Genomic DNA, 26,602 nt, shown 5'->3' on the forward strand with positions numbered 1-26,602 from the left:
GACTGTATAATGACCCTTTAATAGCACCATTAGAAGATGATACAATGTGTATTGGACACAGTTATGCTAGATGCATGAAAGCTTTCCTAATGAGCTCTAATACACTGAAATGCTATTTCCAGCCAATTTTCACACATTTAGTATCTTGCATGCACATTCAAAGGACACTTGACATGAACACAGAGTAAGTGAGTGGGAAAGACAGTCCATTCGTTACAGAACAGCTTTTGCAGTTTTAAAAAGCAAAGGTAATTGCTATCAAGTTTATTCTTGGTATGCTGCATCTGTGGCTTCTGGTCCTTTTGGATCTTCATTTCACTAAAAAAAGATAGATTTTACAGTTACAATTCACAACATCTCACTTTCAGCAAAATTAACTGGACACAAACAACTTGAAAAAGGAGAGAAGGTATAAACTTGTATTCACATCAGCAGATTACTTCCTTCAATTATCAAGATCAAATCCTACATTACTACTACATAATTTAGTATCCTGATGTTGTCATTACCCATATAGAGAATAAATATAACACATCCATAATAATGCATATACGTCTCTCAAAAAAGTGTGTTAAAATGCCATGCCTACACAAGAGTCATTCAAACTTTTGCCAGTACTAAGCACCATGTTATCTATCTCAAGAAAAGCTGCTTATCAAATTATAAAAATTTTTAAAAATGGATTTAGAGAATGAAAATTAGTATGCCGTGTAAACTTTAAAAGGAAGAGACATGGTGCTGGGTTTTATGGGAAATGCAGTTAAATCCAAGGCTGCAATGTATACTGTAAACTTGGGGTCTGTGTTTTTCTGAAAGAATATATGACTAAGGCTACAATGAATCTGTGTCCAACACTGCATTATCATGAAGTCGGTAACCATGGTAATCTGAGTGTTTTCCTGTTCACTGCAAATTTGTGATATTTTAGGAACAAACTTTTATCAGGGAAAGTGCCCATATGACTGGTAGTAACTGGAACTTAGCACCTAACAGCAATTGATTGGCTTTAGCCAAGTTCATTTGTGGTGTTAGCTCAGTTCCTTATCAACAGGTGTCCAGGACAAAGAACTATCACTTAAGTGGCACTTAGTCTGAGAGACCTTAAGGGCATAACAACCATGGCAAGGGAACCATGCTAGAAGTGAACCTTTCAGATATCAACACAGTCTCACGTAGGTGAGGAAGCCTGCTGGGGCCACTACATGAGCTATGCATCAGAAAACTTTAATTTCTAGGTGCTTGTAGAAGGTGCCAAATTAACAATACAAGAGATGAACAGCTACAGGGTCCTCCTCAGCCTTTCAGTGAAACTATTACTGGCTACGTCTAGCAGCAAGTTGATGTTTTCTGGATTAGGCTCTGACTACACAGATGAAGAACTAAGTCCTTCACCTCTTGGAAGCAGGGGTATTCCCTACATCCAGCAACAGGATCTGAAGGGTAATTCACATTTGGGGAAAGCGCAGTGGGTAATTTTCCTGAATACTGAGCAAGAGAGAAAGTGAAAAGATTTCTGAACAGCTGGAATAGACTGCTGTAGTTATTCTATTTGCCCAAATATGTGGGCTCTGCTCCCATACAAGGCTCTAATTTCACTGTAGGAAAAGAGCCAAGTTTCCATATCTCATCTTTGGACAGATATTGCAAACAGCTAGATTCCTCCTTTTCTTTACAACACATCACACATATCAGATGATACAAAATAATGAGAGAACAAGGGCAAAACCCAAGGGGGAAGAAACAGAAACTGCAGGGTAATATAACTGCGGTTGCCTCTTGTCATTTAATCCAAGTTGCACTATCATTAGATAAGTGGCCCAGGTTCTGACTGTGCCAGGATCAGCTCACAAATGATACAGCAGCTCCCATTTGACAGGGTTTTTTCCTCCCCCCTGATGTTTAGCTTCTTTCTACAGAACATGAATAAATTAAGTGACTGCGGCATTGATGCCTGCACAGTTGGATGGGTGAAAAATTGGCTGGTGGGGCAGAGAGTAGTGGTGGACGGGTTGTACTCAACCAGGTGAGATGTGAGCAGTGGGGTACCCCAGGACTCAGTCCTCGGGCCCACACTGTTTAACATCTTCATCAGCGACTTGGATGAGGGGGTGGAAAGCATGCTGTCCAAGTTTGCTGATGACACTAAGATGTGGGGCGAGGTGGACACACTTGAAGGGAGAGAGAGGCTGCAACTAGATTTAGACAGACTACAAAAGTGGGCAGACGAGAATAGGATGGGGTTCAACGTAGACAAATGCAGGGTGCTGCACCTTGGGAGAAGGAATCCACAGCATACATACAGGCTGGGGAGTTCCCTTCTTGAAAGCACAGAGGCGGAAAGGGATCTTGGAGTCATTATTGACTCCAAGATGAACATGAGCCACCAATGCCAGACCGCAGACAGCAAGGCCAGCCATACCTTGTCATGCATCCGAAGGTACATCTCAAGCCAGTCCAGAGAGGTTATACTCCCCCTCTATGCAACTTTGGTCAGGCCGCCGTTGGAGTACTGCATCCAGTACTAGGCGCCACACTTCAAAAGGGATGTGGCCAGCCTGGAGAGGGTTCAGAGGAGGGCCACCTGCTTGGTGAGAGGGCAGCAAGACAGGCCCTACGAGGAGAGACTGAGGGACCTGAACCTGTTCAGCCTCAGCAAGAGGAGGCTGAGGGGGGACCTGGTGGCTGCCTACAAGCTCATCAAGGGGGATCAACAGCAAGTAGGCAGAGCTCTTTTCTCCCCAGCACCACCTGGGGTGATGAGGAACAATGGTCATAAGCTGATGGAGAATAGGTTTAGGTTGGAGATCAGAAGGCAATATTTTACAGTTAGGGTGGCCAAAATCTGGAACCAACTTCCCAGGGAAGTGGTCCTCGCCCCTACCTTGGGCATATTCAAGAGGAGGTTGGATGATCACCTGTCTGGGGTCTTCTGAGCCCAGCATTCATTCCTGCCTGTGGCAGGGAGTCAGGCTAGATGATCTGTTCAGGTCCCTCCTGACCCTAGCTACTATGAAACTATGAAACACTAATAAGCAGCGGTGTAACTAGGGGAGGGTGACTGGGGCATCCACTCCACTGCCCAATTGTAGGGGAAGGGGGAAATGGCTACCACAGGCAGCATTACTACACTGCTGGTAATAAGCCACCTGCTGAGGAATCAGAGGCAGAAGAGCATGTGACAAGATAGGGCCATGCACAAGCTATGTAGACAACAAGTGTGTGACTACATAAGATAGACTCTTAATGAAGGCACAAGGGATAATGTCTCTAACTCCCACACCCAAGGAAAGTTCTATATTCTTTGGGACCAAGGTAACTCTCATTTTTCCTCTTCATAGTTTTAGTCTCATGTTGGTCTCAGGTACATGTGTAGTCAGGTCCAGGGTTAACAGTTATCTCATTTGGTGGGAAATTCTGATTTTGAGATGCCAGATTCTAGACAAATTACTTACTGGTGAGGCAAATGCCCACCTGGTGTTGGATGACTAACCATTCCTGCCAGTGGTTAGTCATCCCAGTGGAGGCCAGGGCCCCCTAAGCTTCACATGAAATTCTCCTTCTTTACTGTGATTATACATCCACATCTTTATATTACTTTATATTGCACCTGATTTGCTTTTAGAGAACATTTTACTGGTATGATTCATGACAGAGAAAAATGAACTGTAGTAGGCTTGAACATTGGAAGCAAAATCAGGAGCTTGTTGCTTAATTTTTCTTGTCCCAGCTAACTGGGCAGTACTTTTCTTAGCTGTTCTCCACAACCGAGAACCTGAAGTTTAGTTTGATTTTGTTTGTAAACGAAACCTAAGTCTCAGGTAACAACACAATTTCAGGTGCTGGAGCGTTTAAAGAAAGCTTTCTGTATGTTTCACTCCACAAAAGCACCTTTGTATCAGATCCATTCATTTCTTATCTGCCATAGTTTACCAGTGCCTGCTGACTGTGGCACAGTATCAGGTCCTCTGCTAGAAATCAGGGAAGGTTATTTTTATCCTGTTAAGATGTGGTTTTAAAAATCTCAGAATGTGAGACAACAGATAATAACCCCAGACAAGTCTCTGGTCAGATCTAGTTGCTAAGTGGGTTCCTTAATCACTCATGTGATTCCTGCATGTGAATTCTGCTGAGGTTCTTGTCAGCTATAAAGGACAGCTTACGCTACTGTATTGAATATCTTTCAGGATTCAACATATCCTAATGATTCATAGTTTTTAAGGACAAAAAAACCCCACTGTGGTTATCTAATCTGACCTTCCAGTTAATGCAGGCCATAGGACTTGTCCTGAATTAATTCATGTAAGAATTAACATATATCTTTTGGAAAATGATTCAACATTGATTTAGAAGTGTCAGCAATAAGAAAGCCATCACTTCCCTTCCAATATTACTTGCCCAAATGGCTAAAAAAGGCTGTATCTCATTTCTTATCTAGATCTGTCCAGCTTCATCTCCCAGTCGCTGAATCTCTCTCCTAGATTAATAAGATCTCTATTATAAATTTCTGTTCCCATGTATATATAAACTATGACCAAAGCACTCTGTACCCTTGATTAAGCTAAATTAATTGAGGTCTTCATATCTCACTGTATGCCATGGTTTCCAACCCCCAAATCATCCTTGTAGCTTTTCTTTGAATCCTCTCCATTAATCAATATCCTTCTTGAATTTAAGACCAGAATGGAATATAGTATTCCAACAGAAGTGATACTAGTGATTAGTTCCAAAAAGCCTGTCTGCCTTTGTCCTGTCCCACAGCATTCTCCTCTCCCTGCTACCACATTCAACCAGGTTTATCTCAAATTGATTTCAGCCATTTTCAAACTGGTTTATGTGCACTGAACAGCTGTTCTGTTATAGGTTTAAACCAGTTTCCAATCACGTAAACCAGTTTATTTGTAATGTCTATCCCTAGCCTAAGATAAATCAAACATTTTAGTTACTTCCTGTTTAGCTTTCCCACTACTGGGGAAAAAACACTTAGAAAAAGCAGAGTGCACACTAGAACTATGCTTCAAGGAAGTGGGAAGAAATCAGAAAAGATCAGAGATTTATAAAAAGGAAAAGTACAAATTAAAACTATGTATCAGCTTGTCCCAGCTTGAGGCTATAATTAAAAAGGCTTAAGGAAAGCATGTTTTCTTACAGAACAAATAAAGCCCTTATTAAGGAAGTTGTTACTTTCCCTTTCCTTTTAGTTTTGACCTCTGTTAGGAGAAAGTATAGGTTTCCTTAATGTGTAAGTTTAAGAAAAATCTGCTTAGGAACCAAGAGATACATGGGGGGTTGTCAGTGAGTCACTAACATTAAAACTATCATTTTTCCAAACCAGAGAAATGAAATTAATCTCGACACACATTTGGAATTCAACCCTGGCCTCTTGTGCCCAGAGCGACAGTAAGGCTGCCTGATGTACTGCAGATGCCTGTTTGGTAGGAACTGCGCATGGGCCATCTCTTATCATGAAAAAACATTTTGCTAAAAAGCTTTCCTCATCATCCCCTGACTACTTTAACACGTTAAACAGCCATATCCATGGTGTGTCAGTTAAGCTCATTTAAAATCACTTTCCTTTAGATTAACTTCTCCCTTCTACAATATGGCAGATAAAATACCCACAGCAATTAGACCTACTCCCACTGAAATTCTCAGAAGTAGGTAAGCCAAAAATGACGAGTGCAGGGCATGCCTTGCTCTATCCAATGAATTGCTTGCTCCTTCACTATCATTTCTATTAACGAGATGCCAAAACATCACCCTTGCACCTAGATTGCAGGCAGAGATGTAATGAACAACTGCTGCAGACCAATTGCTTTTTTTTTCTCTTCTTGATAGTGTAACACAGAACTTCTTACTTGCTTGCATTACATCTCCAGCTGCTCTAGATAAAGATTTATATTAGGCATCATTACAAGTGATCTCTTAACAACCAATAACAGATACAACTGTGCATGCATTAACAAATCAAATTAATCAAAACTTGTAACACACTTCAAAATATGCTATTGTCATTGTGTTTCACATATGTCCCAAGGGCATAATTCAGAGGTCCAAGTAAAAAACGTTATTGTTCACAGGAATTTCTCCTTTACCATCTGGGCTAGGTGGAGATGAAGGGCACAGGCTTCTCTCAACATTTAAGTCTGTGGTAGGCACTCTAGAATACTGATGTTGTAGAACACTGATCACATCAACCTTGCCATGGCACAACCAACTATTGGACGTATTGAAAACTGCCTGTCCTGCAACTGGAAACAGATTCCATAGCTATAGAAAAGGTACAGCACTAATAGGAAATCTTTCTTGCATCACACAGCCAACTGAACCCAGCCTTGTCCTGAAGAGATCACCAGGATGTGGGTCCAGCTGCAGCAGTCTCCGCCCCCCCTACCCCCCGCCCGCAAGCTTTGTGGCACTGAGCAGCTCTGATATGCTGGTGCCCTGCCCATGCCATTGCCCTTCACTCACAAGCCACAATCCCCCAGTCCCTCACTACCCACTGATAGTCCCCCCTGGGCCCTGCTGGTGCCCCTCACCCACAGATCCCTGACCCTGCCGAAGCCCCTACTCCCCACCCACCCTGCCAGCCTGCAATGGGAAACCTATAGCTTTCTGGATTTTTCTCCTTTAAAAGGAGAAAATCCAGGTTTTTCTCCTTAAAAATGAGGAAGTGTAGGTTTTACTGTATTTTTCCATGGCAAATGGAAAACGTGGATCCCTGGTCATTAACAGGAATCTGGGTTTTCCATTTCCCACAAAATGGAGAAAACTGAAGATTTTACCTTTTACCATAGGCAAAGATGGATTTCTCATTTTACTGGAGAAAGTCATGAATTTTGCAGTTTTGCAGAGTTCCAGCCTGCAAGGGGCTGGGGGGAATGGGAGGAGAGCAGTCAGGCAGGGGGCACCATGTATATGTACATGGCCACAAGGCAGCCTGGAGAGCAGCTCCCTTAGGTAAGTGTGGGGGGAAAGGGGGATTGAGGCCCCCATAGGAAGGGAGGGAGGGAGTTGGGCAGGGCTGTGGATGCTGCCCAGCTGGGCAGTGGATGGGGCTTGGGGCCCTGGGCCACAAAGTGCAGCTGCAGGGCCCCAGTAGAGAGCAGGATGGGACTGCAGAGGGGGAAAGAGGTGGGGCCCACTCCCTACCATTGCATGCACTCTGGGGGGCAGGGGCACAGACTGCCCATGGCTGGCTGTACACAGCGTGAGGATGGGCACAGGCTGCCCACGGCTGGCTTGGGCTCCCACCCTGCTTCCCTCCCCTGGGGCCTCCACAGCCAAGCAAGTGAGACTTAGCACTGCAAGGAACAGTAGGGCCACATGGGGATCTCCTTGCTGCTGCAAGCTGTGCACTGCCCTGGTGATGTAGCCCCTACCCACGTGGCAGCAGCAGAGGTGGCAGCATGGGGTTGTGCCCCTCACTGCATCCCCTTGCACTGGGGATGTGTCACCAGGGCAGCACAAAGCTCGCAGCAGCAAGGAGATTCCCGCATGGCTCTGCTGTTCACTGCAGTGCCGTGGGCTGTGGGGTCCTGGGGGAGGGCAGCAGGGTGGGGAGCCTGAGCTTGCAGGGGGCAGCCTGTGCCTGTCCCTGCCCCACGCACAGATCTGAGGGGCATGGGTCCCCCCTGCCCTCTGGAGTGCACCCAGTGGCAGGGAGTTGCTCCCCTCCACCCAAGTCTGCAGAAGGCAGGCAGCAGGGGGGCTCTGCTCCACTGCAGCAGCTGCTGCCTTCAGCCAGCCAGGGGCAGGGGACTGTGGACTTGGGTCCCTGGCCCCACAGACCTGGCAGCTGGGGGCCCCCTATGGTAGGGCTGAGAGGTGCAGGGGGCTGTGTGGGGGCATGAGGGGCACCAGCAGGGCCAAGGGGCTATGGGGGGGAGAAGTGAGAAGCCTTTCATTTTAATCATGAATTTTGGGGGGTTTCCATCAGAGATTTTGAATTTGTTTTTAATCAGAGAATTTGAGTTTTTTTTAATCAAGGAAAACCATGATCCCTTGTCATTACTGACCCAAATTGATTTAAACTGACAGCTTAAAAAGGTAACAGATTTGATATCCAGTCCATAAAGCACCTAATCCCAAACTTTAACATGTTAAAACCAGGTATACAGGAAAAATATTTTAACATACCTATTATTATTAAGTTATGCAGTGGAAGAGCAATCCAAATATGCCACAGAGAAATGGCCTTGCATTGTCTAAATTTATCCCAGCTACAGAGTTGGTCCAATAAAAAATATCCCCCTAAGAAATCCTTGCTCCCAAGAAAAATGGTACCATCTTATAAGCTCTTTGCTTTCTATGTCACTTTACACTAGCAACTAATTGCACGCTAAAGTATTTCCAAACTTGAATAAACATGTCACGCAAAAGTATTGCCTTGATACTTGATTTTGTCATGGTCCCGCCGCTGCTGCGGTCTCCATGGAAACTGGCTGCAGCGATGTGGGCAGGGGCTGCTGAGAAACAGAGTCCGCTGTGGGCCCAATCTGGCCCATGGACCAGACTTTGCCTGCCCCTACTCTAGGATTACTAGTTTTTCAGGACATCATTTCTCTGAGCTATTCCCCAGCCTGAGTTCACCACCACTTGTCCCACAACATTCCTCGACAGACTGATGTTCTATGAAGTGTACTTACCTAAATGGGATTACTTAAACCTGTAGGGGTTGATATCTCTGGGTTTATGCCATGTTTTATATGGGTTGCCTCTCCTCCCTGAAGAGAAGGCCTCAGGAGCAAGTATAGCTTTTGGAAAAGATCAAAATATAGGTGCATCTTAAAACATTTTCAGAACCATGTTCATTAAGCTTAGTGAAATGCATTTCAGATAAGACATCACCAAAAAACACTTCTGAATAAATGTTAGGAAAGCTGAAGTTCAATACCATGAGCAAGCATATACTGACTTTTGTTAAGGTGAACATCCTGATTCAACGAGGCATGATCAAAATTAAAATTTACCTTACTACACTCAACAGAGCAAGTCAGTAATGTTACATCTATTCTAAATGTTGCTATGAGACTAGAAACCTCTCCATTGGTGACTATGATTTCCATAGTGTAATCATATTTCCTACTTTGCACTAGCATTCTAAATTTAGGGAAAGCCCCAACCAGAGAAGAAGATCTAGACATTGATCTCAGGAGGTTCTTCTTGAATAATATTAGGTAATCTGCAGGGGTAACACTAAAGTATGAACAGGCATTCATTTCTAGCAGTGGAAATTTCTGGGAATACTTCCACCTCTACAAATCTTCCTGGGAGAGGGCGCAGTACAGGTGTTCAGTCTAGGTTGACCAGACTGCAGTTGCTTCATTCCTCACAGACCCTCCTGATCACTCTGGTCTGTGGAAGTATAGGGAGCATCTTCCTGCTGCTGTACTCCCCAGCAGGTCTTCCTTCCTAGTGCAAGGAACAGATAAGGGGCAACAAGCAGCTGCTCCTCCTCTCCCCTCCTGGTCTCTAGGAGGGGAGGGAGCATCAGGGCAAGGCATGCAACCCATTCCCCAGACCAGGGACACTCCCATCTGGGGGTATGCACAGGGAGCAGTAGGCAGCCATTTGTCCCCTCCTGTCCCAGTCTCTAGGATGGGAAGGAGCAACAGGGCAATGTCGCCCTGTCTTCTCCACTCCAGGAAGGCTGAAGGAGGGAGGGCAGCAGCAGCTCAACTCCTCCATGATAGGGAAGAGTTGAGCTGCAGGGAAATGCCCACCCATTTTCTGCAGACTTGGGTCTCTGGCTAGGGACAGACATTCAAAAAGCCTGAGCCTGAGTTGATTCAATCTTTGCAGGTTAGTCTAACCTGGCTACGCTAAATCAGTTTTGTAACCAGACAGGCATCCCAGAAATGCAGGGACTTGCCTGCAGTGCCTCAGGCTAGTAGTCAGGGAGTGCTAGAGCAGCCCTCCCTTTACTTCCACAGGGCAGAGCTGAGGGGGGCATGGCCAGGTCCTACTCTGATTATTCCCTCCTCCACCTCCTGAGCTACCCAGCAGGGAATGTTTAGTACCCCTAACTCAGTGTTTATTAATCCATTAATAAAACAAAACCTCTCTCCATTAACTAATTTGACCTCTTCTTAAACAGCTCTTCCAAGGAAGGACATTAAGCTACCTGCTGATTAGCTCCAAAATGCATGTCTGCCTCTGTCATGGCACAGACCATAGCCAGCATGTAGTCTGCTAGCTAATGTTGAGGTGTCTTCATAAAGGCACAGGGGCGGGGAGAATAAGCCTTGCTTAGCAGGGAGAAGCCAGGCAGATGCTCTGTGCCTCTGCCAAGCTCCTTCCAGGGAACAGAGGGGAGGGGACAACCTTGCTGTGGAGCAGAGGGCCCCATCCAGCCAGAGAGCATGTCAGCAAGGAATCTGGGACAGACATTGCATAAACCAGTTTGACCCAAATCAGTTAAGTCAGCTACTATTGCCAGTCTGGGGAAGGAACAGGGGAAGCTGCTGTTTAGCTCCTCTAGGTCTACCAAGAGGAACTCTCTCATACGGTATATTGCCCAAGTTAATGCCTAGAAGGCCTTTCTCCTGGGGGGGGGGGGTGGGGTGCATATTTCTCTTGGAAGAAACTGAATGAACTACTATGGTGCCCACATACATTTAGAGGCCTCACTTTAACTCATGGCACTTTACACAAAGCGGGGGTGTGGCTTGCGGGGGCTGGAGCCTGTCTACACCAGCCCTGGCAGCAGGTGGGGGTGCTCCAGCAGCCTCCAAGGAGACTTCCAAACCACCTCTCTCCCCAGCCATCACTCCCACCCAGCTCCGGCCATGGCAAAGCCCAGCCAGCAGCTGCATGCTACTGCTGTCAAGAGGCTCAGGTTGTGGGTGAAGAGTGGGCTCCTTTCCCCCACCCCTGTGTCAAGCCTCTTGTCATGAGCAGCACTCAGCTGCCAACTGGGTTTTGCCATAGCTGGAGCTGGAAGATGGTGGAACAGAGCCCCCTTGCTTCATGGGCCTGGCCAGCTCCACCCAATGCCCCAGCTGGGGGGGCCCACAAGGCAAGGGGGCTCTGTTCCACCCTGTTTCCCCACCTCCAGCTCCAGCTATGGCAAAGCCCAGCTGGCAGCTGTGTGCTACCCCCTTTCCTCCCCCTTCTTACCCTGCTAATAGCCCTGGGGACAGGGCTGGGCTGCTGCTCACTGCTTCAAGCACCAGCCCAGCCCCACAAAGGTGCAAAAAATTAACCCTTGAGGGAACCTGAACAGAAGTTCCCTAACATCTTGTGCTCTGTAGTGACTTAAGTTAATAGCTGATTTATCAAGGGTTAATTTTTTGCATGATCGGTCAAGTGTTCTGCAGCCATAAGTGTGTGTTATGTCATGGCTGTATAGTGCATTCAGGGGTCAGATTGTGTGAAAAATGAAATTTGTGCAAGTGCCCCTAGTTTCTACTAGCAGAGTCATGATTCTCCTAGTGGAAATATAATACCTGTGCATGGCCCCTGTTATCTCCTCAAAGGTCACTAATAATGAGGTTGGGAACAAACTTTCCACTTGTCAAAGGCACTTGCAGCTAGCTGTACAATGGGATTCTGTTCTACGTATGGTTAAAGCTTGTGCAACTAAAGAATTCCATCCCTCTACAGATCATTAACTCTACACAAAGGACAGACATTGACGCATGTACTAGTTAATGGGCTAAATTCCAAATCTGTATTTGGATGAGCTTCAGTTGAAATATTCATTTCCCTTAATGAAACAAGAACAAAAGGCAGCTGAAAAATTAACTTTGTCAATGTCTGATCTTCCCCCTTCAGTCTAGAGATTCTTCTTCCAAAATTGAGGTTGATGTTTAGTCTCTGCAGCCATACCTGCACCCCTATGCACCTAACACTTGTCATGCTTGCACTCTCCTTGTGTGGCAGTAATGGGTGGGGAGGAGAGATACGAAATCCTCTCTTTGACCATCCCCAAGTGGAACTTCTGCAGCTGGATTCTTATTATCTGAACCCTGAATATAAAAGGTAAGGGTGTGCTTCTGTAATAGCCACATCTGTAACTAGGTGTACAAAGGGTTATGGCCCAGCCTTCTCTATATAGGCCAGGGAACAAGGGTTACAACTGGAAGAAAGCATACTTCATCCACTTACAAGGCTGTGATGATGCTTTGCCTCTGTACATCCTACACATAGAGAATCTTTAGTCATTGCTGGGGAATAAGTGACTGCCTCTTGTGACACCAGTGATGAACCATTGGCAGGAAGAGCTGTAGAACAGCGCTGTGCACTACCTAGTACTGTTAGAAACTACTGGAGGAGCTGTGGCACTGGCTGTCTATGGAAAGCCTGGGAAAGGACTGCACATGTAGTAAGCAAAGAAAGCATGGAATCTATGCCACTGCCCAAGGTGGTAGAGTACTCCCATTCACACCCTTTCTGAATGTTATGTCCTGCAATCCCAGCAGAACTATGGAAAGCTCAGATTGCTGTTATTATTCCACATTAGTTACTCCAGCCACACTGCTTGACTTTCTACTTGCCAACCCTGGGTTGATTAACTAGTTTGTGTGTGTATGGGGGGGGGGGGGGTTACCCATTGTAGTCAGAACATTTATCCCAGCATTGCTACCACAAGAGAATATTCATTGGATTGAATTAAAAGCACCTACCCTGAAGTGCCTAGTTGAGGGTCTAAGACAACTTTGTCTATGTGAGACTCAAGTAATACTTATAAAACATGCACACAAGAAGTCAGCCACTTCCAAGGTTACCTACCTTCATTGCGGCCATTACCCCGTCTGTTCAGATCCATCATTCTCAAGTACCACATCTATAAATAAAGACACATCTTTGAAAGGTCTATCTGCAGAGCTGTCAGAGTAGGCTGACTCTACCTGCTGCTTTATTAATTTATAATGATTCTATCCTTTCTAAAGTGAATAGGTGGTAGGGAAAACAAAAAAGAAAGCCTAAGAAAAAGGGGTACTGAAACTGGGACATCCAGTCCAAGAAACTGCTTTAAAAATAGGACTCTAAAAATGTGCTGGAGCCTCTCTTTCATAGCACAGCCAGATTAATAAAGCTCTTTAAAAATATTCTGTTCTCAGTTTGACCCTCGGAAGACTGATAAAATCAAGGTTTGGAGCCTTGCAGTTTTCTAAAGGTTTATCTGGAAGTCAGCCTGTCTTTGCCGATCATCAGTGCCATATTACCATAGGCCTGATGTTGACCCCACTGAAATCATTAGGAATTCTGTTGTTAAGTGGGATCAAGAGAAGTCCCATGTTATTCAAGGAAACAATACAACTGGAACACTGATCACACCAACCTTGCCATGGTGCACCCAACCATGGCACTTACTGAAAAGTGCCAGTCCTGCAACTGGAAGCCAATTCTGTAGCTAAACCAGAAATGTATTGGTTTCAGGTGGGCACTCAGGTCAGCTTTCTGGTACTATGAATCATTTTTAAACAAGTCCAGCTGAAAGCAAACAGGAATTATTCCCCCTCCTGGTTTCCATGCAGTGAAGTACTCCATTGCTCCAGGTGGATTCCACTGGCGACAGAACTGGATCTGTAATCACTCCATGACAAGATACCCTGAGCATTGTTAATCTAAAATCAGGTTTTTAGTTATCAGTTGCAACTACAAGTCACCCATAAAGCCACAATCTCCTTTTTATCCAACACTGTGGTAATGAAAAGAAGGGAACATACTCCCTGACAATTGTTGCCAGGTGAACACTTCTGAGCTATCTTAAAACCCCCAGAGTCATATCGTCAAGTCCATCCAGCTCCAATCTTTGCAGAAAGCTATAGCTTCCTTTTTTATCTAGGGTTGCTCCCTTTGGCATTTATTTTCCATTAACTTTTTCACAAATGCATTTCCTGATGGGAATATTGGCAGTAATAGCGAATTTTAAGTGACTGTTAAAGAATAACCACAGAAAGGATTCTCCTTGTAAAAACAAATGTTTCCACTGAAAACTCAATTTAAAAAGTATTAGGCTTAACCTATAAGGAAACAAAAATCAACATCCCAAACCTTTTGCATTTCAAATACTTCAAATGTCCTCCTTCAGTGCTATTATCTGCCTAGTTTTGAATAGGAAATACATAAGAAAATTGTAAGCTTTACTGAGAACTCAAAAAGAGAGGGGTAGGAAATTTGATCCAATTTATACAAGTTAGACATTCAGTTCCAGCATTTAACCAACAGCACAAGCTGTCCTTATGTCCTGGCATTATGCCTGAAATGCTATCTTTATTTTTGAATGTAATTATCTGTCACAACTTGTAACAGGCTGGCAATAAAAAAGAGACAGAATGGTGAAAAATGTTCAGCCCTGAACATGACATGTTTCAGCCCTCACTGGGTTTGTTTAGTTACAAATCAGAAATGCAGGTACACATTTTTCTGGTGGTGCATGAGCTGGCCCCTAGTTGCAGATAAACCTGATTTGGCATCTTTTTTTTTTTTTTTCAAGAAGTCTGCAAGTACGTTTGCTTTGAAACAAAGCCAGATTGAGCTCTGAAATTCTGATCAGCATTTACTCAAGCCTAAACCTCAAACCAGGCAGCTCAAAAATGAAGAAAAGTATGGAACCCAAATCCCAGTTGAGTGAAACCCCTGCAGTTATAACATTATATGGTTGGTTTAGGAGTGGTTTGGTAACAGAGACAGAATATTTGTTTCTGTTGATAAGACATACTAATCAGCATCCCTAGGCATACACATACAATATTTTACACAGAATGAGGATCAGAGTTGGCAGATACCCTAGACTATCACAGCAATTTAAGGGATCCGGGAAGCAAGGTCAAATATTCCAGCTGATCAGAATTAAGCATGATTAGAGATGACTTGCCAAACCACATACAGCTTTTAGACTGAAATTTGAATTACAACCAGAAAGACTCAACGGTACTTCAGTCTAGAGATCACAGCAAAGGAAAGCTGCTAGACAGTCAGAGACAAAGAGAGAGAGAGAGAGAGACAGTGCGCACATTGTCAGGTGTGTCAAAGCTGGTTTGCATAGAGAGGTATTTTTTACTTTGCTGAAAGATTATTTTCAGCCCTGAAGTGATCTCTACATTTGGCGAGAGAGGCAGTATGGTCTAGTGCAAAATGGTTTTCAAACTGGGGTCCATTTCCCTCCTCATCCTCCGTCTGGGGTATGCAGTGCTTTGCCAAGGGGTATGTGCTCATTTTAATGACAGCAACAGAGTTTCTGACTGGTCAATACACGGTGAGAAATGGCACTGCACATGTTGATATCAGTGTCAACAAGCTTCCTAAGGAATGAAAATGTAGAGATGCTTCAGATGTAGGGGTTACTCACAGCAGTGTTTTGCTGGTAAAGGGGTTTGTAGGCAAAGAAGTTTGAAACCAACTAGTCTGTTGAGCAGAGCATTGGTCAGAGACCTGGGTTGTATTCCTAAGATGGCCATTTCTGCTGTTGACCTCAGGCAACCCACATCACCTCACATCTTTGCTTCAGTCCCCCGGATCCGTAAAATGTGGAAAAGACAATTACTTTCCTAAACTGCTCTGAGATTCTGCCACCTAAGATTTAGGTATTTGTCTTAAGCCCTCACCATGTTAATGGAGCAGCTTATACGGTCAAGTTACAAATTCTGTCTTCAAATATGCATATCCACTCCTATTAAATGTTAAAGGGAGGAGGACAAAGCATTTGTATCAGGCAGAAATTACTAGGGCTGTGCAAAATTTCAACAGATGTTTCGTTTTGGAGGTGTTTGGGCCTGTTTCGGCCCCTGAAACACCAAGTCTGAAACTAAATGGAAGGCTCTGAAACTTCTCCAAAATGAAATTAAGCCATACGAAATGTTTTGGAACATTTCAGGGGTGCCCCCCGGGAATAGTCCAGTGCAGCCCTGCAGCCCTCCTTTTAAAGTGCTGGGAGGCTGGGGCCAGGTGGGGGATGGGGCCAGGCAGGACAGCCATAGGGACTTCTCCTGCAGCTCCCCCACACATGCTGAGGCAGGCACAGCTGGAGGAGCCACAGAAGAAGCCCCCATGGCTGCCCTGCCTGGCCCCATCCCCCACCTGGCCCTAGCCTCCTAGCACTTTAAAAAAAAAACAAACAAAAAGCCCCATACTCACTGGCTGCAGTAGCGGTGATCAGGGCCTCTGAGGGCTCATGGCAGAGCCCCCCAGCAGAGCATGGGGCAGTGGGGATCATCCCCTCCACCTGGCATCTGTGCGGCAGCTGCCCCATGGTGTGGGTGCAGCTTAGCTCAGCAGGGTGTTGTGCGCTGTCTGGGAGCTGGGGCTACTGGGGTGGGTGGTGCTGGGCTCTGGCTAACTGGGGCTGGGTGGGGGATCGGGCTGGGCAGGGCAGCCATGGGGGCTTCTCCTGCAGCTCCCCCCATCGGGGCAGAGGCAGGCACAGCTGGAGGAGCCTCGGGAGAACCTGCAGCCACCCGACTGTGCCTGCCTCTCCCCAGCCAATCCAAATCAGTGCCGAACTCTGAAACAGATTTGGCCAAATCAAAATGGAACAGTGATCCAAAACACTGAAACAAATCACTGTCCTCCAAAATGGCTGAATCTAAAACTGAAATGAAATACAGCTGTCTTGCACAGCCCTAGAAATTACCCTCTAGATTAAGGTGCATGGCAAGGGGATTTTTTTTTTCTTGCTTACCTCCTCACTGCTTGCAGATTCTGAGCTCGACGAGTCCTGGTGGCAACGGACTGCCAAGTTCTGACTCTGTTCTTCAGAGACATACACTGTACTTCTGCAGAAAGCAGCTTGCTGTAATGGATTGAAATAGAGTTCAACCATATGGCTGCATAGGCTACAGTACAAGTTTACTTCAGATTCAGACAAAGACAGCTGGCTAGAAGAAGCCTGTGTACCAAGACTAGGGACTTGAGCAAGAGCACTATTTACAACCAGAGCCCTGAATCTGGAAAAAAAAATTAAAAAATCACAGTATTATTATAACAGGCTGTCTACTCGGGGCCAGGAAACATCCTTGGCCCACTCACCTGTTCTGGACAATCCTCCCAACTCTTGCAAACCATGACTTGTTGTATAAAAGATTGATGTAAATGGTGGGAGGCTGCCCATTTTAATGCCTGATGCCTAGGGTGATACACATGACTCCAACCTTCCCTTATGTCCCATGCCTTGCAGTTGTCATCCAAATCATTACAGTGCCTCACACCATGACTGGTGCTCCAGAGTCTCAGTGGGACTCTCACTCCACACTAGAGCATATGGTAATTGTGCGCTCACCCTGGCAGGTCTGAATTCTACTACAAACATGGCCTCTGGTCCAATTGCAACCTCAGGCTTCTGTAGACTTACTGGGCCTGGCTGCCTCCTCTTTGAGGATTCACCCTTAAGGCAGTTTCTCATGGGGACTAGCCCTTGTGCTGCACTTGAGGTCGCACTCTTGCCCCCTACTCAGCACACCCCCAGTACAGCTCTTCAGGTCCTCCTTATCAGACCCTACTCTACACTGAACATGCACAGCACTTCAGGTATTCCACATGCACCCTACTGTATACAGGCCACTCTCTACTTGAATCACTATGCTTCCCGCCCCCCTCCCCCCCCATTGAGGCCACCAGGGTCTTTACCTCCTATGGGCTCAGGTGTCTGGAGGTGTGCCTGTCCCAACTCTCTACTGGGGGCTGGTACCTCATGGGGCTCAGGTGTCCAGAGATGTGCCTAGCCCCCACTTTCTACCAAGATCTGGTACCCCATGGGGCTTAGGTGTCCAGAGACATGCCTGGCCCCTACCCTGGATAACCCACCAGGGTGTGGGGGCTGGTGTTATTACGCACCCCTACCTGCCTTTCACTGGGGAGGCAACTGGCCTGGCATTTCTGGGGAACTGCCCCAACACGGGCAGTCCCACCAGGTCATCCTTCACCAGCAAAGTGCAGTTTTCAGTCATACCCAGGACGCCTCCTGCCATCCCCATAGCTCCTGCCATTACCTCCAGGGTGTTCTGAGCCCCAGCTCAGCCAGGTGTTGTTCTTTGACTGCTTGCAGCAGACTTCTGTTACAGCTCTGAGGGCCTGGGTCTAAAATAGAAGCTGCTCAGCCCCATCCTCCAATCCCAGGGCCATCCTGCAGCCAGGTGACCACCTCATTAGGCCTACCCGGCACCTGCCAGATGACCTGTTGGCTGCTCAATGGCCGTTAAAGTGGCAGGCACCACGGATGTGGTGCCACAATAATATAAATGTGAGTCTTGCTTTTGGAGCGGCTCTGTGATGGAATCTCTTCAGCACACCCTGCTAACAGATATTCTTGAAAAAAATAAATAAGCACAGGGGGCTTGTCTTCAAAGGAGCTGTACTTACAGTTGATGTCAGGTTTACCCCTGATTCAAGAGCCACCACAGTCAAACCTGTAACTCAAGGGCTAGCTCTTGGATGGGCCTTTGGGGCTTACTTGGCATTAGCCATTCAGCTGGAGCTGCCAAGCTGGCCAACAAGTAGCAAAGCAACAAAATCAGATTCACCCAATGTCTACAGTTCAGGATTCCATGGGTGATAATTCATGAAGTAACACCTTGGTTGCAGTTTTATGTCACTGAAATCAAGTTGATAAAGTGAATATGAAAGAAGGTCAAATGGTAGGGAAAAAGTCAAAATACTAAGTGAGCTTCTCAGCTGCCCTCTGGGTGCTGTGGATGGGCCCAGTAGCAGTGATAAGCTTGATGGATCTGGACTGTTGAAAATCTGGTGAAGTATCTGTTATTGTACTTCTCTTTTGCTGCTAGAGCAGAATGAGCCGGATTAATGGGACATGAAGTAGTTTCCATTCTATTTTATTCTAAGAAATAGGCTAGCATGCAGCATAGCTCAGGATGAGAAAGTGTGTAGAAGAAAGTAACCTTAAGCTACAGTTGCTTTTTGTCCTAGACTAGTGCTGGTTGAACAATATCAAATAAACACTGGTGTTTAATAAAATGTAATTATCCTCCAAGCCATTGTTTTCCACAGTTATGGTCATCCTATAGCACAGTAGGACATAGGACACTTTCCTGGGTAGCAATGACTGAAACAATCTTGGGACGGTTATTTCTGTCTAGCTGACAAAGTTATAAATCAAAATCCACTGCCTGGAGGTTGAAGTTAGACAAATTCAAATTAGAAATAAGGTGCAATTTTTTAAGAATGAGGAGAATTAACTCTCTGGACAGCTTGCTAATAACTGTAGAAGATTGTTCATCACTGGGAATTTTTAAATCAAGATTAAATGCATTCTACAAAATAAAGTTTGATTGACTTAGAGTGTAACTCGGGGAAGGTCAATTAACTGTCATATGGGAAGTGAGACTAGATCGCAGTGACCACATCTGGCTTTATAATCTATGATTAACTTCTTCACTGAGAGCAAAAAGTAAGAGAGATTCTTCTGCCATGGATTTTTTTTTCCTAAAAAAGCATCTTTCAGCATGGCAGCTATGTTGACAGAGAGGAGATACAAAATAATGTTTGCTTGGTCCAATCATCTCTTTTTTCCCTTTACCTTGCACATGAACTGGCTTGGAGCTCCTAGCACTGTGAGATGGGAAAGAAGGCTGCTGAATACATTTCTCTGAGTAGAGATTATGATAATGCAGTAAGCAAATTACTTGATTATCTTGTCATCACTTTGATGTAACCCTGAAGAATTACTGCCTGTTATGTGTTGAGGCTTACAGATATCTCAGAAGGTGGATCTGACCCAGAACCATGTCTATGAGCATTTTCCCCATTCCCTCCAAATTATCCAATTTTGATTGTTGAATATTGATGGGGTTTTTTGAGTGGCACATTTCTCTCATCCATCTGAGTTAGATGTGGTGAGGAAAAGTCAAATAGGAGTTTTTCAGCCCTTCAGTATGTTGGTAATTACTTTCTAGTATTTGTTGCGAAACTTACACTGCCAGCCTGTCTCCAAACACATACAATCTAAACCCAAAGTCAAGCAAAGTCCACCAGCTCTCAGATCAAACCTCAGTTCCTCACCTCCTCGCAGTTAACTAAAATACAAATTTGCAGTGTTGCTGGTGCTCAAACACCATTTGGTTAATGCTTCAGGTTAAGCATTTGCTTAGGCATATGTCACTGTCAATCATTGTCACTAATGTTGATTAAAAAGACACAAAACTTGCACTCACCGCATAGGGCCCTGTTTTGAAGTCACAGGTAGATGGGTCTCTCTCTGAATCTTTAGAGCATGTGGTTTCTTGAATATTGAAATCCAGTATTATGTTGTAGCTGTTGTCATCAAGCAGGTCAACCTGCATACAAAGGAGCAGCCAATAGCATTCAGAATAACTGACAGACACACAGTTGCTTTTTTGCCAAGTTTTAGCAAAAATCAAGGCCTTCTTAGGTCAGTATCCCATATGGAGCAGAATATCACTGACTTGGAGTCAAGATATTTTTGTGTCTCCATTTTGTAAACCCTCACCACCAAGTCTTGTTTTTGTGAATGGCATTGTCTTCCAACCAAACAGCTCCCATTTATAGAAGCCTCAGATAACGTTCTGGCCTACGAAGTGCATATCATGGAATTCCAGCTCTCTAGAGACTCCCTCAAATTGCTTGAGAGAGCAAATTGCTTAGTAAAATTGTTCCTTCCCTGCCCTGGTCATTGAATTTTACATGTGGAACACTCCTATCGCTCCAAGCTGGGACAACACAGCCAAGGCATGAACTCTGCTTGTTCAAATGCTTTGCTATAAAAAGGAACATCTGACCAATACATTCAAGTACAGGGTGAACATTGAGGCATTCCATTCTCCTTAATGGGAACCTGGGTGCAACGAAGGCCCATTTTGTTTGTTGAATTGTCGACATCTTGTTTGATGTTAACATTACCAATAGGTCATCCCAAGCTGAGTGGGCATTGTCTTGGGAGAGTATCAAGAACAAAGAACAAGGATTAATAGTAAGTAATAGTAAATGCATACTGAGTAACCTTATGTATAGGAAAATTGTCACACCAGAATAAATCAAAGACATTCGTTGTTTTTTTTTAACTGCAAACAACTAACTTTGAAATAAATCTTCCATGGCTTTCCTCTTCCAAACAGCTTCCACAGCTGCAACTTGCTGTTCATGCCATAATTGATAATTGATTCATAAGCTTTTCACAGCATTTGATGACATGAACTTGGGTTAACAAAAGCTTGTGCACTCACGCACTCTCTGAAATCTTATTTAGTAAGTCTATAAAAATGTGCATCTACCCTTTCTTCTGACCGACTTCAGATTATCACAGCTAACTACCTCTCTCTGATAATTGATTCATGACAGCAGATATTTAAATATCTGTCATCTCATTGTTTTAGTTCATGAATGAAATGCATACTGTGCAACAATTAACTTCCAACATGACCAGATTAAAAAAAAAAGAATGATGCAGTGTTGAGTGAGTGCCTACTGCAACTGGTCCCAAAACTGATTGTAGCCTTTAGGCACTGACAACAACTTAAGCATCCAGTAAGATAAAATGATGTTATTGTTGCCAGTATAGGTGTTAAGTAGCATCTCCTAGAAGGAAATATCCCACTTCAGGGAGCTTGTATATATTTGCGGTGATATTTATTAAAGTCTTGTCTTCTTTTCTTCCCAGTCTATTAGACACTTCAGCTGCAGGAACACTTTGAAGCACTTCCCATTAGCCTTCAGTACCTTCTGGTTAGCAATACTAGATTGCCATTCGAGATTTATTCAACCACAGCCTTGACACTGCTCCGCATGCAGGTATAGATATGTACCAAGTTCAATATTTAGAGACAAGATAATTTTGGGGTTGACCAAGTACACAAGCATTTTAAATTTGTTAACAAGGTCATCACCTTCTCTGAACACTGGGGGTAGGGAAAGGGGGGTCATTTTTTCCGTGTAAAAAAAATTCCATGCAAGAAAATCTAGGCTAGGACAAGAATGGACTATCTGAGGAAACTATACAGCACTGAAGGCAGATTTAAACTGAGCATAACATCTATACATGAACTGCGGAATCACTGCCCTGATACTGCACACAAACTGAATATACTTAATCTTTGTAGATGGGAGATATGAAGGAGGTGGGTAAGTGCATCAAGCAAACATTATAGATTGGACTAAAAACATTCAAATGAGCCAGAAATAGAAAGCAATTACCTGGTGATGGTTGAAAATGCCAATTATTTTTCAAGGAAACTTGAACCCCACCCACTTTTAAGTTTCTTCTTATTACAAGTCTGACAAAGTTTTGGTTTTTCAAAAAAATTGCATTCAAGTAACATTACAAAAATCAAAAGTTTTGTTGAAAACCAGAAAACTTCAATCAAAAGAAAGATTTTTCTGGTTGAAAATGTGTTGTCCATTAAGCTCATTTCACTGAAATATATTTTGGCCAACTCCACACTTACCCTTCTAACATAGCTCCTGATGACACCAAAGAGATTGCGCCCTTGCAATCTAGAATTCAGTCTTGCAATGGAGGCATTCAGAGCATTTTCTGCGATGGATGGTTCGTAGTCATACATTGGTAGCCCTGAGTCAGGTATATCAGAGTCCCATTAAAAACAAGTACACAGCACATAGCCAGCTTTCCAGTGAAAGTGGATATGCTTTCAGTTTTGAAAAAACTTACCTGAACAAGAGAAAATACTCATTACAAAAGCAAAAATTAGTAAGGTCTCCATGGTCTGTTCTCTAAAGATTGTCCTTATCTTTCCCCTTCTAAGCTGTAAAGCCTTCTTGTCAGGTTTCCAGCATATATTCTTCTGGCCTTATATAATAGAGCCTGGATACTGTACCTGACCTTCCTGTGTCAGAGCTTGGCTTCACACACTGCACTTTAAACAGAATTGATCCAGGAGCAAATATTTGTGGTCATTTTTTTAAATTTAGTGGAAGCCTTCTGTTAAAGGGATATGGCAATACTTTTCCAAGGGCCTATACCCAAAACAGGAGCTGTTCTTCTGACATCACGATAACCCAAAGCAGCTCCTGGTTATGTTAGTCATTCCCTTTAGTGTAAAGCCAATGGACCACATTTCCTCCCCAAAACCCAATCTAGAACCTTTGCATCAATAGAAAGGTCAGAAGAGAACAGATTCTGGCCCCATACAGGTTCTTCCTAATTATTAATACATGGAGAATTCTCACCAATGTAAAATGCTGGTATGAGCAGTGTAACAGGGGGCCTTCTCGGGGCCGATCTACCAGTGGCCCGCCCACCTGTTTCTGGGCCAACCACCTGCCTCCTCGATGATATCTAATTAGGATGTTAATTAGGTAGGAGGCTGCCCATTTCTTGCCCCAATGCCAAGGGACACTATCTGCAGCTCCGTTCCTCCCCTACATTGCATCCTAAGCCTCACAGATGGCATCCAGAACTATTAACCTCACCGGCCCCACACTGGGCCCCAGAATCCTCCAGTCCAGACCCCTACAAGATCCCTCCACTCAGGTGCCCTACTCCACCCTCATTCTGGGCTGCCAGCTCCCTGAACTGTTCCCCCATTCAGGTGTGGTTCCCCCCGGGACCTTTGGCCACACAGGCCCTGGCATCACCTCCAAGGCCACTCGGAAACCCCAGGGCCCAGGCCAGCTCTGGGCATCCCTTGCAGTGGGCCCCAGGCCCTTTTGACCCTTCCAGTCCTGACCCCAGCATTGACCAGTCAAGGGATTTCAAGTCAGGTCTCTGAGCCTCTAGCCCCCTCTCTAACTTGGGTCCACCTTCTTGACCCTTCTCTGGGGTAACCCACCTGGTTGTGGGAGCTGGGGTTATTAAGACACCTCAACCCACCTTTCACCAGGGTGGTAACTGGCCTGGCATTTCCTGGAGGCTCCCGTGCCACTGGGAGCCCCACCAGGCCACCCACTCCCAGCAGGGTGCAGTTTTAGGTCATGCCTAGGACCAGGAGCCTCCAAACCATCCCCTAGATCTCCGACCCTTACCTCCAGGATGTTGCATGCAGTCTTGCAGCCAGGCAATGTTACTGCCTGGCCTGCCAGCAGTGAACTGTTCTCTTTATATAGGTAGCCAGAGGTCTAAAATGGCCACCACAATCAAACATCTGCTGGCTGCTTGGCTCAGCCCTTAAAGTGGCAGCCACCAACAGTGCCCTGCCACAAGCAGATATTAAATCTACCTTTCTGATGCTGACCCATGTGTAAGTGGTGTGCTGCAGGCAATAGGTATGTTGCAGACAATACGTGTGCTGCAAGGCTATTGATGTATTCTGGACGTTCTCAGATGGCAAATAGTCCCAATGGGTAGACTTGCCTTCTGTTGCAAACTATAGGAATGCATAGTCTACTATTTTTGTTACCCGTTCTGGAGCCGAGGCTGACAAAGCGTTCAGGAGCAATAGCCAATTCCTTGAAACAGCTTTCCCCCTCTCTCATCCCCAGTTCTGCAATGGCCAAGTGTCCATTTTAATTAGAGAACCTTTGAGGTTTTAATAATTTTTTTAATTAATGATGTTGGTCCAAGGTCTAAGAATGTATGGGGGAGAAGAGGGAATGACAACTCTTACTCGCCACATAAATTATAAACTCTGTGGCAATTCAGTTCACCTATTTTGCCAATACAGGGCAGCTTAGCAAAGAGGTTTCCTGAATGTGATCAATTATCATGCAAAAGCAAAGTTATTAGTGTCAGTCATTCTTTTAGTGCAGATGCTCATGACATCCAAGGCTCATTTGGGCTGCAGTTTTCAGAAACACTTAAGTGCAACTGACTTCCAGTAAGAGCTGAGGATACATTTTCAAAATGACATGCTCCTCATTATATTAATTTGTAAATGCATAGAGATAAGAATGCAGACAGGAATGCAAGAGCTGAAATTTCTGATCTGGGGACCTCTTACATGCAGACAGATAAGTCATTGTTGGACACCTGTAAACTAAAGAATTCATGAGAAGGTGCAAAAAAGCTGCATGCTGAGTACCTGAAACTTTTATGGATAACATCAGTCCTCAGGAACATCACCCTCATGTCTTCTTGCAAAGGTAACCACAGGTACACCTTAGCTAGTTAGGCTAGTGAGAGAGACCTTGTACATGAAAAGGTCTTCTGCAAATTAGCAAGAAGAAAAAGGGAAAAACTGTCTAAGGCAACTGTCTAGACTGCCACCACCAGAGTAGTTTTGACTCCTTGCAGCTATTGTTTCCATTTGGCTACATCTACCAGATTAGACTGCATGTTTCACAGACACAGCTTCTAGGTTAGACAACAAAATCACAGTCGCAATAGCAAAGTGTTGGGTTTTTTTAATTTTAATTTACCATGTTATGGAAACACAGTTGGCTGTTTACTTTGATACCTCACAAATATAATCATTACATCCCCCCAGTGCACACCTCTCTGGGACATGGTAGATCAGATTTCAGGGTATTATAATAGTGCCAGCATGTTCCAGCATAAAATCTCAGCCCCACCTGAATTAGAATCAGGGGCAGGGAGCCTGATAAATGTAATTTAGCTTGCAAAAGCCTCAGGGCAAAGACCTGTAAGCTACAGTTACCTCATTCACTTTTATGGTACAGTGGAAATAATTACTTCTACCAAGTATTCATTGGGCCTTGTTACACATTAATTTTAGGTAGCTCCCAGAGTTCTTAGCCCCTAGATTGTCCCCACATTAACTCCTGAAACTAGTTTTAAGCACACTGTAGGCAGCTTAAAGTTATACCACACTAGGGCAGGTTTATCTCTGATCTGTGTTACCTAGCTCATGGTCCATTACAGTGTGGCCATTCTCAACAGATGAGTCACCCAAATTGCAGTCCTCCAGCATCCCAACACCCCATTCTCCTGTTCTACATGGACAAATTTTCCATCCTCTGAATTCTAATGCCATGGGGGCATTCTGACACCAAGCCAAGTCCCTTCCCTGCCCCTGGGGGTCTGACCTTCCCACCCCCAAGGGTACAGCACCCCTGTGCAACTAGCCTGCAGAGCACATGCCAGCTAGCCAAGTTACAGAGTCCAGATGGGTCCAGGAGTGGGGTCTAAGGGCGGGGGGCAGAGGGGTGGACACAGGAAACAAAGTAGGGGGCCAGATTGGGTCCCCATGAGCTGGGACTTCCTTCCTGGGGCAGGGGCAGTATCTCCTCCCAAAGTGCCTTCCCTCATCACTCCCACATCCTAGCCATCTCAGAAAGCACAACTAGTATCCCCTCCCCCACACCCCAATCCCAAATCCCAGTTTATTAAAACATGAGACGTTCTTAATATACTTCCTCTTTATTTCTTTTAAATTTTTATTTTTTTACTGTTTTTTAATCTTTCAGTAGCTGACTTCCTTCAATTCACAACCCCTCTCCCACCTCCCATTTCCTTTTCACCTCCCATTTAATTACCCACCCACATCCCATTAAATCTCCATCTCCAGGTTTCATGTTCCCACCCTCCCCCAACCCCTCTCTCACACACCCCACCATCTTGTAGTGGTAACTCACAGCTGTAGTTCCTGCATACCAGCACTCTAGTGGCAAGTCACATCTATACAAGTCAAGGACAGTCAGAGAAGGTTTTTAACCTTAAGGTGTGACTTCTCAAAAATCAAGCTAGCACTAACACAATCAACATTTGAGCAGCTCAAAGTACAACATATAACAAGGCCCTTAGATCTTACTGAATTCATCCTGTGTTTCCTCC

General features: G+C 44.8%; 1 protein-coding gene across 2 annotated transcripts; it reads right to left on the minus strand.

The window, feature by feature from the left end:
* On the minus strand, positions 1 to 23,967 carry SPP2 (secreted phosphoprotein 2). 2 transcript variants are annotated; one of them, XM_059727171.1, is made up of 7 exons: positions 23,896 to 23,967; positions 22,359 to 22,483; positions 20,112 to 20,234; positions 16,628 to 16,738; positions 12,733 to 12,787; positions 8,646 to 8,753; positions 1 to 318 (listed from the first exon to the last, which is right to left on the minus strand). In XM_059727171.1, exons 1-6 carry the CDS (start codon positions 23,909 to 23,911, stop codon positions 8,656 to 8,658), a joined length of 528 nt encoding a protein of 175 aa, XP_059583154.1. In that variant the 5' UTR covers positions 23,912 to 23,967; the 3' UTR covers positions 1 to 318; positions 8,646 to 8,655. The 2 variants fall into 2 exon arrangements, with proteins under 2 accessions (XP_059583154.1, XP_014449740.1); XM_014594254.3 differs by lacking the exon at positions 23,896 to 23,967 and adding an exon at positions 22,583 to 22,897.
* Between the last annotated feature and the right edge of the window lie 2,635 nt (positions 23,968 to 26,602).

This window comes from Alligator mississippiensis, chromosome 4, assembly GCF_030867095.1.
Source record: "Alligator mississippiensis isolate rAllMis1 chromosome 4, rAllMis1, whole genome shotgun sequence".
Classification (NCBI taxonomy): domain Eukaryota; kingdom Metazoa; phylum Chordata; order Crocodylia; family Alligatoridae; genus Alligator; species Alligator mississippiensis.

Bases quoted from the DNA above. Each gene is read 5' to 3' on its own strand.
- SPP2 (XM_014594254.3), bottom strand. From the start codon at position 22,634: ATGGAGACCTTACTAATTTTTGCTTTTGTAATGAGTATTTTCTCTTGT. The intron at 12,788-16,627 runs GTAAGCAAGAAA...CTTTATTTATAG, and splicing joins AATCTGCAAGCAGTGAGGAG to ATGTGGTACTTGAGAATGAT. The intron at 8,754-12,732 runs GTAGGTAACCTT...CTTTTCCAAAAG, and splicing joins GGGTAATGGCCGCAATGAAG to CTATACTTGCTCCTGAGGCC.